At 34.7% G+C, this 19,806-nt stretch overlaps 1 protein-coding gene across 4 annotated transcripts in view; it reads right to left on the reverse strand.

The window, feature by feature from the left end:
- Positions 1-19,806, reverse strand: part of CSMD3 (CUB and Sushi multiple domains 3) — a 647,755-nt gene that overhangs the window by 478,121 nt on the left and 149,828 nt on the right. For all 4 annotated transcript variants that reach the window (XM_065630191.1, XM_065630190.1, XM_065630189.1 and 1 more), the window contains exon 4: positions 15,142-15,336. In XM_065630191.1, coding sequence (XP_065486263.1) covers positions 15,142-15,336 — 195 coding nt within the window. The remainder of the gene's footprint in view (positions 1-15,141; positions 15,337-19,806) is intronic.

Below are 19,806 nucleotides of genomic sequence, written 5' to 3' on the forward strand. Positions count from 1 at the left end.
ACAAGTTAGTAAGCTGATGTTAGTCATATGCCATGAAAGTGAAGTTTTTGGTTTTGTTTTTTTGTTGTGTTTTTTTTTTTTTATGATTTTTTTTTTTTTAATTGTGAAGGTACTAGAAAAAGTAAGTCTGCTAGAAAAGTAACAGTCTTGGTCATGTTTCTTCCTTTGCTATTCTGCTTTCACTCATTCCAACTCTTTAATAGGAGTAATACTATGCTATTAAGAAATAATGCACACACTACATTTTTGCACGTTTTTGATACTTTATAAACCTTTAACTTATCTTTATGTCTTTAATACATTTGGCTCCATGTTCTTGCTTTGCAAGAATTTGTTTGCAAATTCTGGATCTGCCAGGGGTAGTGAGCATGGTGGTAATGAGGACTTTGAAATAACTACTTTCACATCTATACACTGCACATTTGCCACAAACTGGCAAAATTTAAAACATGTTTTATTGAAAGTGCTCTAAACTTTATATCTTATTATCATCTTAATTCCTAACCTGGCTCAGCTTTTACAAATACAGTTCTAAATGTACTGAATAGACCTGAAACAGTACTGAAAATGTTTAATAAAGATTTAGATCATCTATTCAGAATGAACTTATATCTATGAACCATGAATCCAAACTTTTTGTAAAGACATTGGCTTACAAAAAACAAATAAACAAACAAATCCTCCAAAACAAAGAAGGTGATAGCTAAGTTTTAAAGAATGAGAAATGAATCATCAGTGGATTCTGAATTTTGGTTCATGTAACAGTGACTCTATTTCTTAAGACATTAACTGAGAAAAGAAAGTCTATGTCCTAAAAAGGACTAGATGCCTCCATTAGGAAATTCAAAGGGGTTGCAAATTATAAAAATCTCCACTAATCTCACATATTTCTGAAGAAAAAAAAAAAAACAACCCAACAAAAACACAACAAAAACCCCAAACCAAACCAACCAAAGACACAAACAAAAAAAAAAACAACAAAAAAACCCATCTCCCACCAAATAACGGAGATTCCACAGCCTTTCTAAGAAACCTATTTGTGGCTTAATTGTTCACATTGTTTGAGAAGGTGTCCCCCACATATAGCTTAAATCTTCTTAGCTCACAAACAATGTGCCTAACTTGTAAATGAATAGTCATATTACCCTTAATGTAAAACTGCTTAAAATTAGGGCAGCAGCACAAGGACAGAACATTTGTTCCACAGAATTTCAGCTTATCATGGAAAGCAATACATTCCATTTAACGAGGGGATGAAATTCTCCCATTTATTACACCATTTGAAATGAAATACTTATGCACAATACAAACTAGATAAAAAAGAGGCGGAGGGGGAGAAGTTGGAGAAAGACAGGACTTCTTGGAGGCTTTAATAATGTTGTTTCCATGGAAACCCTGTCACTGTGCTGAATACAATTCTCTAGGGACCTGGTGATCAAATAATGGTAGATTTCCTAATTGTCTAGCCACAACTCATTTGAGGTTTTTAAGCACAACTCTTCACTTAATATCGCACATATTTTGCCAGAGAAGTACACAGGACACACTTCATAAAGAAAAAGAAAACAATATAACATGCAACTACTCTTCACAGAAGGACACAGTAATGTTTTGGGTTGACTTACACCAATTCTACAGTTGCACAGAGTTTAAATATATAAAAATATAAAAATAATAAATTAAATAATGTAGATAGAAAGCAATCTAAATTTTTAAAAGCAATATAGTATATAATATTCCAAATGACCCTGTAAAAATCCTCCTAAAACTACTCAACCTGAATTGAATGCAGCCGTCTAACATGTGGTGTAAAGACGATCTACACAAATAATGCAGCATTTCCTTTTCTATAAAAGCTCAGTGAAAATACTCTTATTTTTATGCATTTATCTGCATATTTAGTAGAAAAAAAATGCAAATATGCATGTACAAAATGTTAGACTTGCTTTACATATGAAAAACACCCCATCATACACAGTGAACATAGAATTGCTGTCAGTGGAGTTGAGTCCTGAATCACAGGACATACCAGCTCTTCAGGCACTTGCAAATAGTTGCCTGGAGCCTATACATTAAGACAGGACTGTCTCGAGTTCCTTGCTTTCTCTGGAGTAGCCTGTACTTCAGTCTTATTCTTAGGTGGATTTTCATACTCATCCTCATTAGCCAGCTTTGCAAACGGTCTATGTACTCCTCATTTCCAGATTCTACAAAAGGCTTCAGTTTGCACAGTTCTAATTTGCTTGTCAAATATTTGTTCACATTAAATGCTGTCGATTGTTTCTGAACTTTTTATCTATGATGTTACAAAATAAATTGCATCAAGATTTGTAGCCTCTGGGGGAGCTGTAACAAGACCTTGAAAATTATGTCTTCACTGCTTACCAATGTGCTAGAAGTGCCTGTAACTCAATCAGTTCATTTATTTTCATTTGTTGTTTTAGTTTGCTTTAGGTTCTCATATGAAGCTGAAATGATAGTTTAACAACATGAAATCTTTGGAGGTAGCTATGATGAATGTTATAGTCAGACATGTACAGTTCATATTCAGAGTTCCCTAAATAAATAGATGATGGGCTGGGGGAGGGGGAGAACACCACTCAAAAGAAAAATATATTTTTGTTCCAGAATCCCATTTTCTTTCCTCAATTTACAAGTTACATGACAGGCATCATTAACATAAGGAAGTTTGTTTGTTTGTTTGTTATTTTTAATGCTTCTATTTATGCTTTCATTTTTTACATATTTTTCTATATATGTGAGTGATATTAATCCATTAACTTAAAGCTCTTATCTAACAGAGATATCTGAACACTGTCCAGAAATAAACGTATTCTGTTAATGTTCCAGGAATTTCTGATACGTTTCAAGGTGTTGTTCATAATGTATGTAAATATTGATGGCAAACCTCTTTACTAGCAGCTTCCTTATGTGGACCATAGATCTTTCAGACTGTTATGCAAATGTTGGTATAAAGTTTAAGAAAGAAGACTGATCTTTGGTAAGATTGGAAGAGTGAAATACTGGGGATGGCAGAAAAAGGAGGGGTTTTTTTTGTGCACATGTAGAAAATCTCAACTGGACTTTCTGTGTGCCGGCCTAGCCAGGAAGTGGTTGAAGTGCTGCAGAGTCTATCAAGTCTGCCAACTCCTGAGCCAACAACATGCAGATGATACATTAATTTATTCTGGGACTAGAGGGCTATAAAATCACTGATGTCTGTAAACCATCTCCATAGTGCTGGCACAAGGCAGATAATATGCAGTGTGGAATTTATGTCTGAGGGAAAATTATTTGGCTAATACCAAGATCATTATAGCATCCTTGTTCAAAACGGCAGGTAGTCTTGCAAATAGCAGGGTAGACATGAGACACAAACAAATTTATTCAAAAAATAACTGAAATTAGGATGGTTATAGATCTATATGCAATAGCACAAAACAAACAGAATTAACATGCAGTGTCATGTTCAGCACTTCTGGATACATCACTCCTTTTGTCTGGCTCTTCTATGCACATATGAACCTTAGGCCAAGAAATATGTCTAAGACTCTAGGTGGTGAGCAGAATGTATTCATAATGGAGAAACAAGCCACGTGTTACCAATGCGTTACTGCAAACTAAAAAGGATACTACAAAACCAGACTAACCTGTAGTTTTTCCAATAAACTGAGCTTGAAAAAACTGCAAAATAATTTTACTCATTGACTAAAATCAGAAATAATATCTGGAATCTAAGAATTAGCTTGTACTGTTGAAGAAATACTGTTTCTAATGCAACATTAGCGTATGATAGTTACAGCAATGTTTTTACATTTCTTGTGGATACCTCCAGAGTCATGAGAGGCAGAAAACTGGTAAAATAAATGCCTAAAAACTACAGTACTGAAAGACAGATTTATATGCAGAGGAATTTCATCCTGAATTTACATAAGCTTTTCCATAATCATCTTATGAGCTCTGTGAAAAGGCAGGATGGGAAAAAAGGACTATGGATCCAACATACAAAATTAATTCAGATTAATACTAACAGGGAAGTCAGGTAGTGGCCTTCCTAGATAAAGGCTTCACTTTCCTAAATTCTTATACTGTAATAAAAGATTTTCCTTCTTATAGTATAGTATCTCTGTTGTAGTATCATCCTTAGAGTCCTTAGTCTTGCTTTCTTCTCCAGTTATTTTTTGCATGTTACCATCACCATTAGGTTCATTGGAAGGATTTTCGTTTAGCAGTGTGGTATTTTTTCAACATCCAAGTTCCCTGTCTTTTTTATTTCATGTACCCTTTACAGTTTTAGAAGTACTGCCACCACTTATCTATATTTTAAATTTATGTTCTTTTGATCTAGCACTATTAAATTGTTTCATCCATATCACTCTATTCCCTGTCCTTATTATTGAATATGGTTTCTATACAGCCTTCCAGAAGGAATTATTATGCCAAACAAACCATCGTATAACTTCCCTGGCTCTTTATTTGGTCCATAAAAAATTCTAATTTAAATCAACACATCTGCTCAATAGAAGTTGACTTCCCTCCCACCCACCTATCTAGTACCTACAGCTGAATTTGACTTACCTGGAGCACAACCCTAGGTCACAACTGGGCACAGACAGTGAGGCTTTATAGTGTGCATGTTTTAGCAGAAAAAGTTTCTTGCAGTATAAATCAGAAGGATAAATCTCTGCTCTGTCAATACACAGAGGCAAAGAAAAATAAGTTCTCCTGAGTTATCTCTCTCTCCTTCCTATCCCAACACATCTGTGTTATACAGGCATTTCAACTTAAGCTGTTTTTAACTGGTATCTATGTTGCAGGCTTTTACATTTTAATAACGTCCTAATAGCTTAGGTACTTTTAAAAAATATGTTTGACAAACAATCATACAAAAAGTGTTAACAGTCAAAACTACAAGAAATCAGCAGGAAGCTTGTTCATAAACATGAATATTCCCTTATGTAGTTATATACATACTCTAAGGAGAATCACAATTCAGAGGGAAAATCAGATATCATGTTAGGCATATAGTACCACTGTTTTTAACAATTGCTAAATACTATTGGAATCAGTAAAACACAGCCTGCTAAGCAACATAGTCATCAGATAGCCTTACTCCTGCTGAAAACTCCAAACCTCTAAAAACAATGTCACGTGCTTCAACAGATGATCCAAAATATGGAAATTATATTCAAAAAAAGCCATAGCGATAATTTTACGATTCAAATACATTACACAGCACTTATCCAATGAGTCCAAATATTGGGTTTTTTTAGTTCTAGGAACTAAGAAGAAAAAAAAATTGTTCAGTGTTCAAGGTTTTTAATGTCACCTTCCTTAAAAAGAAAAATAAAAGCATGAAAATGTGGAAAAGGTTTGGTTTAAAAATACATTCCAGATACAGTTCTTAGACTCTGAGATATTTCAAATCTATATTCTTAGTTTCTTCTTAGCTCTTTAATACTGTAAAAATAGATATTAAAATCAAGATCTGTCCAAGGAAACTACTTAATTAAACTTTTCAGGAACCTAAGCTCATACACATGCACACTTCAATGCTTAACTGTAATACGGTAGTATCATTTTCAAAGACAAGTTCCGGGGACGTTTAGGCTAGACATTAGGAAAAGTTTCTTCACCCAGAGGGTAGTGGAGCACTAGAACAGGCTCCCCAGGGAGGCAGTCATGGCTCCAAGCCTGTCAGTATTCAAGAAGAGACTGGATAACACCCTCAGACACATGGTGTGAACTGTGGGGCTGTCATATGCAGGGATGATCCTTGTGGGTCCCTTCCAACTCAGAACATTCTATGATTCTAACTATCCTAGCAGTTGCATCTTTAAGGGATGAGAAAAGAGAACTGTCATTATTGTACCTTGAGCATCTGGAGCAGCCAGTTATTGTTCTGCTGTTCATTCTTTTGCTTTTTCCCTTCGATGAAGCAGTACCTTAATGCATTTGCTGTACTATTTATAAGTGACAAACCTTAGTGCAGTGAGTATCAGTTCCTCAGTTTTTGGTGTTCTTAGTAATGATACAAAATGAACACTTTATAAAATCCTTGGTGTATGGATGTTGTCCACATGACTTGGATAACTACCAAAAGCCCTTTGAACTTTCATACCCAATGAGACTAATATTCCCAAAATAGTTCATTTATGACATTATAAACATTATTGTTATTCATAAATCTCTGCTTTTTTCTAATTCTGTTCAGATGAACAAATATATAGAAAATAGTTTTTGTTATACTTCCGGTTTTACATGAAATAAGCAGTGTCCCAGAATTTTTAATTGATGCCCAAAGATGAGGGAGGACTGAATATCCAAACATTTTAATCAGTATTTTTATTAAATGAAGTAAGACTAAATGAAGATTTAAGCCATAACATTATTCCCATTAATGTATGTACCTTGGTTTTTACTTCATATAGTTAAGAGAACTCGAATCTGGCACTGTATTTTTGGCCAGCCTGGAGATTTATAGATTGCAGTAAATAAAATATTATTTTGGGAATTTGGCCAGATTTGTCTACAGCTCCTGGAGACCGTTTACTTGTGCCTTACCACAAGTGTTTCATTCCATGGTATCACTGTTTACTGCAGGGCAACAATAATCCATGGCAATATGGGCAATACAGAAAGATAAAAACCTTGCCCATCTATCTGGAATTCAACAATTAATTTATTCTGACAAAATAAAACAAATCAAGAAAACGTTATTTGTTAAAAATGTTATTCAAGCCTCAGAACATTATTTTAAAAGTGGAACAAGAATAAAAATAATCCTCATAGACGAACTAGGTGAATAACTGGACACACCAGCACCTCAGAGAGCAGAATAGAGTGTGCTATAACTATGAGCTGTGATCATTGAATCACAAAAATTCTTATCCACTCTTTGCTAATTGGGGCCCACTACTTCAAAGGACAGCATGGATAAACTAAAAACAGTCTAGAGGAAATTAACAAATATTGCTAGTTGTCTCAAAAGTGTGACTTGCGAAGTAAGAGTACATTGGGATTATTGTAGTTAAAGAAATGAAGACTGAAACTAAACAAGTAAAAGGAAGTTGCAAATAAAAAGAAAATAATTCGTTTCTAATGGACATGGGTACAAAACTATATATAGGAAGAAAGCATGCTTAAAGTTAGACAAGAACAATTCATGTCGAAAAAAAGATTAAACCCCTTTCTAATTATATTAAAAATAAAATAAGGGAAACCACTGCCTTTGGAAAATGGGAAGGTTTTTAAAGGACTATCTGGACAAATGCCTATTGGGAATAAATCTTTCTGTGAAGCATGGGTATTCTTTAAGATCTTCTGAAATCTTTACTGTTTGCATCCTGCCCTACTACCTTTACAACATATATCAGGAAGGATAACGTCCTGTGAGAACCACAATCTGTGAATCTGAGATTTCCTCGAGCTGTTTAAAAAACACTTTAAGTGTTTTCTCACCCTTATCCAGTGCTGTTTAACAAACTCCCAATGTGACTTTTCTGATTGTTCTATTATTCTCTGATCCTGATCCACAAGCTCTCAACCAGCCATTCTGCATCCCTAATAGCAGACCCATAAATCCAAGCTGCTCCTCCACACAGTGGCCACCACACCATCTTCTCTGGCTGTGTCTCCTGAGGAGTTTGTATCCATCCTTTACCACACTGCAGTCATGTGAGTTGTCCCATCATGTCTCAGTTACTCCAACAACGTCACTGTTCTGTGACTGCACGTGGAGCTGCAGTTCTTCCTGCTTGTGTCTCAGGCTGACTTGAGGCAGGTAGCCAGATGTCCCTTCACCCTGTTTTATCATTTCTGAATTCTCCCATATTCCCATTAGTCTGCACCATTTGCTTTTGACCCCTGTCCGCTTCTACCTAACTTTAATATGGCTCAAATTGTCTGTTTCCCATGGCTCCTAGTTTAAAGTTATTTTCTTTTCAACTTGATTACTTTGTATGAAGTACTGAGATTGAACAAGATTGCTCTTTTTTCTCCTGGTTTAGTCAAGAAGAGAAAACTGGAAAATAACAGGCCTCAAAAACAAACACTATATTTTTTTTTTCATTATGTGTTAAATAATTTTTAAAAGTTCTAAGAGATATATACAAATATTTAAAATATTCATACTTAAAACAACATGGGGGAAAAAGGTATAGAAAATATGCAAAGTATAAAATATTTGGACATAACATCAAACATTTAAAATAAAAGATAAGATAGAACAGTATGATGGAAAGAATTAACACATAACTGCACAGTGGGGAGTTTCTTTCTCTGAAGTGTAAAATATCAGGCAGTGTTAAGAGTATTGAGATTAGGAAGATTAAACTGATGAAGAAACTAGTGATCCAAAATTCTCACAGTTAAAGTATTTACCTTCTCCCAGACAGTCTTAGAAAAACCCAGAATCAATTTATGATGTAGAGAAGCAAAGAGAACCTTTGCCCATAAACCTCTCTGTTTTGGTGAAGTAAGGTCAGCTCCACTGATTGACTGTAATGTGAAATAAATTTTATGTGCTAAATTTGTACAGATCTACTATCAAAAGTTTCATGCTGCACAAAACTCAGAAGGCCATCACAGAAGATAGATGAGTTTAAAAACAGATCTCTTACCTATATGTTGATTAGAGTCAGTTCTGTAAGAGATTAAGTCTGTGTTGTTGGGCCTTTCTTGGTCACCTTAAATACAATGACATTTTTTGTACACATGTGGCAAAACAATTCTTTGGCTTCCATTACATTTAAATGCCTTTCCAGCATCAACAGAATTCATAGCAAATGGTCTTTAACCCCTGAATTTGCAGACCTGAATAAAAGAATGACTAAATTTTGTGAAAGTCTAAATTGATTTTTGTAACACAACGGAACCATCTTCAGATTCTTTCATCCATGGACAACTTTAAATATTATCTGTTTAAAAACAGACTACAGATCTGAAATCCATCTCACAAGACAGAGACAATGCTGTTTGTGCTGGTTTTGGATGGGACAGAGTTAATTTTCTTCACAGTAGGTAATATAGGGCTACATTTTTGATTTGTGCTGGAAACAGTGTTGATAATACAGGGATGTTTTCATTACTGCTGAGCAGTGGTTACACAGAGTCAAGGTCTTTTCTGCTTCTCACACCACCCCACCAGCAAGGAGGCAGTGGGTGCACAAAAAATTTGGAGGGGACACAGCTGGGACCCCAACTGACCAAAGGCGTATTCAGTTTAAGGTACTATTTTGCAGAGCTGCTGGGCCATGCTTGAAAGCACACAGTGTTCTGCTGGAAAACACACATCTTTTGTATTATGCTACTATTTCAATAAAACAGGAGATCTTTCTTATCATTCTTTCCCTGCCCTACTTCCTCCCCACCCCCGCCCCCACAATGTTATTTAACTTCTCTAATTTTAGGGAAGCATCATTGCCATTTGTAGACCATTTACATGTTTTAATGTACCAACAATAAGTTTTGGCCATTCTAAGCCACCGATTTATAATGTCCCAAAAAAGATCTGTGGAATAATCTCTGAAGAATTGCACATTCTTTAATGTCAAGTCATCTTCATATCTTATATACAAATACATCATTCTACAAAATATTTTTGTTGGTTTTCTTTTTACCTTCCTTTAAATAATCTAACATGCTTTTAATACAGTCTCACACAGCTATACTGGGACTTTTCCCAAGAATAAGCAGTAACAACTCTTTGTGTATAAGAGCTGGCTTCAGACAGAAAACTGCTCATTCCACATGAGATGTAATTTATTCTTGCTTTTAAGTTTAGCGCACTTTATTTTCCTCTGTGTATATTGTCAGTTCCGCTAGTTAATGCACTGCATGACATCAAGTGCTGTACATTATCTCCTGCTTTGTTCTCTCCACAGCCTACAAAGCCGTACTCACAACAAAGACACAAAGGCAGAGTCAGCTTATTTAGTGGTTATGTTACTAAGTTCTATTATATTTGCCACGCTGACATAAAATCATTTACCTATCTGCAACCAAATTTATCTGTCTGTGAAATGCTTACATTTTTATATTAATACTTCTTGGTAGTTATGAGAAGTTTAACTCATTTTTTTCAAAATTTCTTCTTATTACAGGCTGAATATAAACAGATATACCCCTTCAAGAAAGTGTACTGGAGGGTCTACAAGACTCTCCAGTGTACTTTCATTTCATATGTGAATGCTCTCTCTTTCACCTGACCTAAAATTTGCCTCATGTAGTTGAAATATGGATAGTCATGTACTTATGCAGTCACAGAACTGTGCCAGTAACTTGCAGTTAACAAATTTTCCTCTCCAGTAGTGAGCTGGATATTAAATATTCAAATTTGAGTCTGTGAGATCACTTTTTAGAATACGAGCTTATAAACCTTTTGATCTGGTTTATCTGGAATAAATCCACTGAAGAAGAAGGAATTGGTTGTTTGTTGATGAGAAGCTCAACGTGACCTAGCAATGTGCACTTGCAGCCCAGAAAGCCAACTGTATTCTGGGCTGCATAAAAAGAAACCTGATCAGCATGTCAAGGAAGGTGATTGTGTCCCTCTACTCCACTTTTGTGATATCCCACCTGGAGTACTGCGTTCGGCTCTGGAGACCCCAACATAAGATGGACATGGACCCAGAGGAGGGCCACAAAGATGATCAGAGGGCTAGAGCACCTCTCATATGAAGAAAGGCTGAGACAGGGTTGTTCAGTCTGGAGAAGAGAAGGCTCTGACCTGACCTTATAGCAGCCTTCCAGTACCTAAAGGGGACCTACAAGAAAGCTGGAGAATGACATTTTAGAAGAGTGTGTAGTGATAGGACAAGGGCTAATGGTTTAAAACTGAAACAGGGCAGATTTACATTAGATATGAGGAAGAAATTCTTTACTGTGAAGGTGGTGAGGCACTGGAAGAGGTTGCCCAGAGAAGTTGTGGATGCCCCAGCCCTGGGCAGTGGTCAAGGCCAGACTAGATGGGGCTTTGGACAACCTGGTCTAGTGGAAGGTGTCTCTGCCCATGGCAGGGGGTTGGAACTAGACGATCTTTAAGGTTCCTTCCAACCCAAACCATTCTATGATTCTATGATTCTAAGACCCTATGAAATTAAGCCTACATCCCTACAGATAGGTAGAAACAAACATATTTTTATATATACATATATATATATGTTGCAGGGGAATTACAGAACTCCCAAACTTGGAATTTAGTACCAGCTTCTTTAGTCTTTTATCTGTCATTGCACAATATGGGAAAATAACTCGATATCCTCCCAGATAAACAATCAAAAAACAGAAATGCTTTTGTCCATGTAAAAAAGTACACGCAATCAGTGGGTTGTGAACTTGTCTGACCAAAATGCACATCAATTCAAACAAGAGGAAAAACAAAGCCAGGTCTCAAAAATATGATCAGAGGTTTTCTAGTGACAAATATGTTGTAGCTATATGTATAGGCAATGGTGAAAATATTTTAATAGACCTTCTAGGAATACAAATAAAACTATATTTTGGTTTTGAAATTTCTGAATTCTAAAAACAAAAAATAGTTTAAGAATAAAGCTTCTTACAGCATCCATTTTACCCTGGAATAGGAAAAGCTGTAAAAATATAATAGTCAGAATACTTCCTTGATTATGAAAGTGTCTAATTATTACAATGTTTCTAGAACAACAATATTATATAGAAATGTAACCTTATTTGTTAGCCTCAGTAAATTCCTAGCTTGCTGCATTATGGAGAAACTGCAAGCTGCAACATTATCTCAGGAAAAGGTTATACGATAAAGCTGCTGTCTTGTTTCACTGTTGAATATAACCTTATCAAAACTGATTTGTCACAGAAGAAGACTGTTTAAAAAACTAGTCATGGGTTGTGCAGAGTATAATTGACTGTAACACAAAAAATCCAATTTAGCTTTCTTTTAATTAAAGTATTTTGCACTTCTAGTAAATCTAATAAAAATTACAGTATTCTAATAAATATCATAACATACAAATGACAGGTGAAAAGCTTTGTGCATTTGAACTATGTTCACTGAGAAACAGGATATGAAATAAAGTGATTGTTAGGTATGTGCGCGGAGTTTGCAATACAATCCTATGGAGATCAGTGAAGAAAAAGGAAGTCATTTGAGCAATAACTCTTTTCTTCATGTACAAAATTTAGCACAAAAATATGTAACTTAAAAAGATACAAATATCAGTGTTATGTACAACGTTTAAACCATAAGCATGTAATAAGGCCTCATGTACGGATGCTTGTGGCAATACAAAGCATTGTTGATTCCAGTGAAATTCCCCTCATTGAGACATCAATCTGTAAGAATTACATTGTTAAAACACAGGCATGACCCCCTCCTGATCTCTTCATTCAAAGTGAAGGCAATGTGAAAGGCATGATCTAAAAAAAACCTATTCCCTGAATTTTCTTTTTCTGATTTACAAGAGGCAGATGACAATGACATTTACACAATGAAGATCTAAAGAAATCTATGAGCTTAACTCTACTGATGTCTAAGCATGCTGTAAGTTCAGATCTTTGTTCAATTTATTTCCCATAGGTAAAAACAAAGAAAGAAAGAAACAAATTTTAAAAAAGCCAAATTATTTTTGTGCTATTTTTGAGGCTTTTTTCTAACAAATCAGACAGTGACATTTCCTACATCACAGTATTGAAATACTCTATATTTCCTCAATCCAACTAATTACATTAAAATTAATAACTAGCATATGCTTATCTGGAAGAGATCTGGCCATCTACCAAAAACCAGTAGTCAAGTTGCTTAGTGTTGAGAAAAATTATTACACATATACTCTCAAAATTATACACCACTTGTTTGTCTCAGGATTCTCTGTTTAGATGCAATGACCATTGGTAGAAAACAATAAGATGTTTATCGGAAGAACTCTTTAAAAATGAGTGTTTAATCAAAGAGAGTCTCCATGATAAAAGGAGAGAAAGAGATAAAAAGCTCATTAGTGAGTAATCACCTTTAGCAGTCTCCTGCAGAATTCTGTGTTGGATAATTGTATCAGACAAAATTAGGACAAATTCATTAGAATGGAACCACAAAGGTCCCTGCATTAAATGTAGAGTTAGATGTTTCTGATATCAAACATAGACTCATGGAAGGAACTATTGAAAATAATTAGTCAATTTTTTTTATTGAACATATATCAAAAGTACCTTAACAGTAATTTGGTGCATTAAGCCTTTAAGCCATTATGCTCGATGTTAAATCAAGAATCTGTCACATTCTTAGGTTATGTTTCAATAATTAGTAACCACCACTATTAAAATGTGTATCTTTTTTAATGTTTTTTTGTATTTGTCAAGCTTTTGCCCCCTAGATTCTTCACTGCTATTGATTAGAGAACTGTCTTCTCCAGAAAATATTTTCCTTCCGCATGAGTGTCTGCAGTAAATCAAGTCACCTCTTTATCCTCTTTCACATACACTGAAAAGCTTGACTTCCTTAACTCTTTAGACAAAATGACAGTTTTGAAATCTAACACAACTTGTTTCCTCTTTTTCTGAATCTTTTCCAATTTGTCAACTCTGTTTCACCCTAGAGAGTAACACTATTCAGATAATGACTTCTCTAATCATGAATAAAAACGTTTTTTGTATTCTTATGTGATAGTCTTCTGCTTACACATTAGAGTTCTGTTTAACTACAGGACTACTTTGGGAGCTTATCATTTAAATTCAAATTAACACTGTGTATTTTCATATCCCCTTGGAATGAAAACAAAATCTCTCCAAAGTTCTACTGAAAAATGTAGTATCAAAAGAAAAAATGTGTAACACTGTGACTGTGATGACTGACTGACAAGTGGAAGTATCGAGTTCAAGTCTCTCATCTTCCTCATTTAAGAGTACAATTTTTAGTGCCAATGAATTTCAAAATTTGCAGATCAAGAGTTTGAACAATGATCTACAGTGAAGTCCATTAGCCTTCTACCTTGTTATAAATGTAAGTTTTTTGCAAGTTAACATATTCTCATAAAATCTTTTTTTATCACCACCTCTACAAATAAAATTCAGATTTATGCCTTGATTGTGTATCTTCTTCATTATTAGCCAGCATTTTTTCTGGGAAGTAGGAGGAGAAGATTTGGGAGTTACAAATAAGTTTACTGGAAAACAGTATTATTAGTAATAACTTTTTGTTTTCTTCAAGATCATGGATAAACGTATTACATAGCTCTAAGCCAAGTATAGGAAGCAATAGAATGGTATTTCCAATGATACGCATTTCCCATATATATATATACTTTTTCGTGGTACTGGTTAACCAGGTTTAAACCCAACTGAATTTTGATTTTTCTGAATCAGAAATTTATCAGAATGTTAATTTCATCTGGAATGTTTTGGAGCCCCTGCAAGACCGCATCACATTCTTTAGACAAATATAAATGTTACATTCTGTAAAGTTAAGCTGTGAATCCAGAAGAGGATCTCAAGCTTGCCTGACATAACAGTGTTTCATCAAAATACTATATTGCATTTGGTTGTGTATAGTAGTGATGTTTTCTCAATTTCATCATCTTAGCTCCTTTCATTATTTTGCAAACATTATTTCTGTCTAATAATCTCAGAAATTAAGATTTACCTATAAAACAGGATTCTCTACTACTGCTATATTTCTAATGTGAGCAAAGGAAAGGGATTTGACCTACAATATTTGTTAGAATACAAGGGTAATCCTATTTAGAAATCTTAAGATATTAAATCTGACTGGGAATGAGTGGAAGTCCCCCTAACTCAATTGTTTTGATAGTTTCAAACTTCTGTTTGTTCCATATCCAAGTTAATATTTGACAAAAATCAGACCTTAGGAAGTATTAATGGATCCCAAATCTACATTCCCGTAGTTGAAATCATTCTGAACACAGAAATTTATACTCTACTTATTACTAGGTTTCTAGTTCTTATTTAATTACATATATTTTAAAATAAATTAGAAATATAATTTTAATAGGATGTTGACTTTAAAATTAGGAGGTGCATATGCTGAGATACATGTTCAAAACTATTTTTTTTCTTTAATCATAGTCTGAAACATAATAATTAAACCAGAGATTTGAAGTTGTTCATACTAATAAATGTATATATTCAAGAACATTACTATAACATTTCTCTTACCTCTACAGATAGGAACGGGGAAATCCCACGATGCCGTATTCACAGAGTTAGCTATGCAAGTAAGCTGAGGGTGGCCATCCAAAATATACCCAGTTACACAGCTGTATCGAATTTTGTCACCAACATCAAATCTTGTACCGTACAAGATACCCTTTGGTGGAACTCCTGGATTGCCACAGGAACTACTCTGTAATTCTGGAGAAGACATATTTTTATTACTTAAGATGTTTTTATAAATCAATATTGCAGTTTGCTGAAGAATATAGAACAGAAAAACTATAGCAACTTTGGGCATACAGTGTGTTTTCATGGTTATTATACAACACCTAACACTGAAAAGCCATTACTGACTCAGTCTATTAAGTATCCACTTACGTATCCACATATCCAAAGGTAGAATATTGTATGAAAATGAGCAGAAGTTTTTCCTTAAACTCCAGCTATAGATATATTCATCTATTTTTTAATTGACAGCAAAGAACTCATTGCATAGGAAGAGGAAACAAAGGAACTTGATGTATTTCTGGCTTTTAATTTATAAAAATGCAAAACAATAAACAAAATTGTAATACAGACATAAAAGAGCATCAGTTTCAAAACAACCAAAATTTGGAAGAACAAATAAAAGTATTCAAGACAGAACACAAGGAGAAGCTTTTAACAAACACATGTCTGAGCCTGATCAGGAATATGTTGAACGATTTAATAGATTTTAGATAATGAGGAAAAAGTTATGAGATACTGTGGGTAACTGAATTCTGAGCAAAGGACTGGTTAATTTAAACATATGAAATACCATAGATCTGTGTTACTTCTACTCTAATACAGAGCTTCAAATCATTGAAAATCCAAGAGAAGTTGCAGCTCAGCTGTTTGATTCATAAGGACATTAAGTAGAGCTCAGTTTTACTAGGTGGTACTCACACTCCGACTGTGTACCCTTTTGACTTATGTTTCAGCATCATAAATAGCTTGATTACAACATTTCCCGTCATTTACTACTGAAGACTTTTAGTTAATGGACATAAAAAGATAGATTTTGTACAACGTAAGCAAAAGAGGTTTCATAATATAATCCGGAGCTCTTCAAAGCTCATACCAAGTATACTCACCAGTCTAATGCTAACAGGAAAGAGGCAAACCTGTACTGGGATTCGTAGCAAATTTCCCTAATCTACAAAGTAAAGAAACAAGATGGAAGAACAGAAATGTATATATGTATTGCTTTAGTTTCTTTTCCTGAGTTCCATGCAACTAACTTATTCTTCTGTATCCCTGATGTGTTCATGAGTGTGTGCACACAGGCACACACATACATATAGCTATTAAGATATATAAATATAGTATAGAAAAAATAATTTGAACTGTTATAGTAGGCTTCAATTAAAGAAAAAAAGGTATAAATGTTTATCAAAAAAAGCAGTATGGTTCAAGGTATGTTACACTGTCAAACTCCTATGCCAAGAACTATCAAGAACTAGGATTTGTTATTAGATTTCTGATACGAGCCATGAAACAAAACTATGTAACAATTATTGAAGGGAAGAATCCTGTATAGTCATATATATATGTTGTAGATGTCTATACATATAGATGCTATATATAAAATATATGCTAACAATGTGTTCGCATACAAGACTTGCTGTACCAATCATGTTTTGATGTGAAAGTTAAATTTGCAGATTATTTGCCGATGTCATTGCTGCTATTGCTTTCTTTCTCTTACATAAAAAAAAAAAAAATTGTGGAACTGGCTTTGACTCTCATTGCCTTGCGGAACGACATAACACAGAAGAAGATAGCCTGCCTCCTCCTATTCACTTCAAAGTTCACCTAAATGGTTGATATTCTTACTACTACTCTATCAAGCAAAGTGTTCTGTTCTCCAACAAAACTCCTCTGTCCTTAAATCTGTTTGCAAGGTTTACAAAGAAGGCAATGCTACAGTTGACTCCTGCATATTTGTTCAAAGGGATTTCTTGTAAATCCTTTAAAAGGGTTCAAGGCCGCTCTAGTTATTATGTATCATTATAGCATGTCAAAATAGAGGTAAGACTATCATCCTGTGGTTTCTAGTTATCTTATGAATCATATTATATTAACTTGAAAACTCTGCTTGTACATAGTGTTGTTATTTTTGTCTTCTCCAAGAAGATGAAATCTTTCAGAGGCCGGTATTTCTTAGAGCTTTGTAAGAAGGTCACGAAAAGATACACTGTCCTTTGAAATGAAGAATAAAACAATTAGCAATGACTTTAACAGCCACTGCCTAAAATTGCTTGCTTTACTCTTACTGCTGTCTCATCAAGAACTACTCACAGAAGGCAATATATTCTTATGAAACTATATTGTATTTTAAGGCACTAATTAAAAATCACCCTCCTTCTAAAAATAAAACTCATTTTCCAGTTGCAATGCTAAATTACTTGTTTAAAAAGCATACTTGGCATTTTGCATTAACTTTTTAATATCATGAATGTGGCTAGTGATTGTGTTACTAATTCTAACCCTTCAACTCATTTTGTTCCTGATTCTAGATAATAAAGTAGAAAATAAATCAAACAACTTAAAATATATTAGTTTCTTCTGTAAGTATTTTCATTTTTAACATATACAAGTGTATTATTCGGGACGGGAGGAGGGTGTAATTCACCAAGTAACTGCATGAGTCCTCTTTGATAGGTAGCATCTATTTTCAAACACTGCTACTAGTTCCCTGCCATTTAAAGCTATGGACTGTTACCTTGAGATTGTCATCTGCCAGGGAACATGGGAATTGCCAAACTGGATTGTCATTTTTGTTCAGATCTGCACAGATTCTTGACTTCAGTGATATTCTGATATTCAGTAATGATATGGAGCATGGAAAAGTATTTCCTCTTAAATTTGCCACATTATAATTTGGTTGAACTTCTCCTTGTTATGTACCTTGAAAATATGCATAAATGATTTTTTATACCATTCTTCTTTTTTTACATTTTTATTGTGTATGTTCCTCATCTCCTTTTTAGAGCAAGCTGTCCCAAATGCTTCAATCTATCTCCAAATAAGAATTTTCTTTGTCCTAGATTTAATTGTCAGTTTTCTCTGAAATTATACGCATTGTTTGCTAGCGCAAAACCAAAATGCTTTTTAAAATCGATATTCCACCTGTAATCATGGTACATATAAACTTATTTATCTTTTGTTTTTTTTTTTACATGGTAATAAAACACCAACATCAAAATGCCCTTCAATACTTTTCGATAAGTTTCTATTTCATTAATAGAAATTCTGTTCAAAGACTGCAGGTAAAATATGCCTCAGAGAGTTCTGCTTAACAGGAATGGGCATACTCCTTTAAAGAGTTTAATTAGCAGAAATTCAGCCACTTAAAAATACTAATTAATAAGCTATTCAATTAAATCACATTTAATATAGCTTCTTTGTGACAATCTTTTCAAAAACAAGACTAGCAGAGGCTCTCAGCGTTCACTCAAGTAGAAACAACTCATAACCAGATTTGGAAATTTCCAATTTACTTTCTTTTTATTCAGATTTTAAGTCAAGATTTTTTTCTTTTACGTTATGTATAAAACCAAGAGTATCATCTGTCCTCTCTAAACTGTTTAAGCATGAAATTTATAATTTTATGTCCAAATATCCGGAACAATTATTTGAAAATATTCCAGTAAGAAATACATTTTTCATATAATTGCATTGCATTCAGCTCAGTGGAAACTATTTGTATTTTCTCTGCTGAAGATTAATGTTCTTCACACACTAAATCTGATATTGGAAACTTAGGAACATAAAGAATTTTGACTTTTTTTCAAAGGATTGATCCAGATCTTTATCACAGCTTTTGCTCATAGCTATTACAAATTATTATGATCCCATTTTTCCCAAGCTAAGATGAGAAACACTGTCAATATCAAATGTCTATCTTCATGAGTACTCACGCAGTTACAAACCTGTGAAATATCCCAAGAGAGGATAATATGTGTTTCATTTATTACTTTTGAAATTGAATACTTCTGGTATCCCTACATAAAATACATGGTATCCCTACATACAAATACATGTATCTGAAGAAGCTCTTTTTGGGTCAAGGACAACAAAAAGAGCTTCTTCAAATACATGGCAGATAAAACTAACACCAGAGGCAATGTAAGCCCACTGATGAATGGGATGGGTGCCCTGGTGATAGAAGATACAGAGAAGGCAGAATTACTGAATGCCTTCTTTGCCTCTGTCTACTCTGCCGGAGGCTGTCCTGAGGAGCCCCGTGCCCCTGAGGCCCCAGAGGAAGGCAGGGCAATGGAGAAGTTTGCCTTAGTTGATGAGGACTGGGTTAGGGACCAGTTAAGAAATCTGGACATCCATAAATCCATGGGTCCAGATGGGATGCACCCGCGGGTGCTGAGGGAGCTGGCTGAAGTCATTGCTGGACCACTCTCCATCATCTTTGCCAAGTCTTGGGAAACGGGAGAGGTGCCTGAGGACTGGAGGAAAGCAAATGTCACTCCGGTCTTCAAAAAGGGCCAGAAGGAGGACCCGGGCAACTATAGACCGGTCAGCCTCACCTCCATCCCTGGGAAAGTGATGGAACACCTTATCCTCGGTGCCATCTTAAGACATATCAAGGATAAGAGGGTCATCAGGGACAGTCAACATGGCTTCACC

The sequence above is a fragment of the Caloenas nicobarica genome, chromosome 2, assembly GCF_036013445.1.
Source record: "Caloenas nicobarica isolate bCalNic1 chromosome 2, bCalNic1.hap1, whole genome shotgun sequence".
NCBI classification, from domain to species: Eukaryota; Metazoa; Chordata; class Aves; order Columbiformes; family Columbidae; genus Caloenas; species Caloenas nicobarica.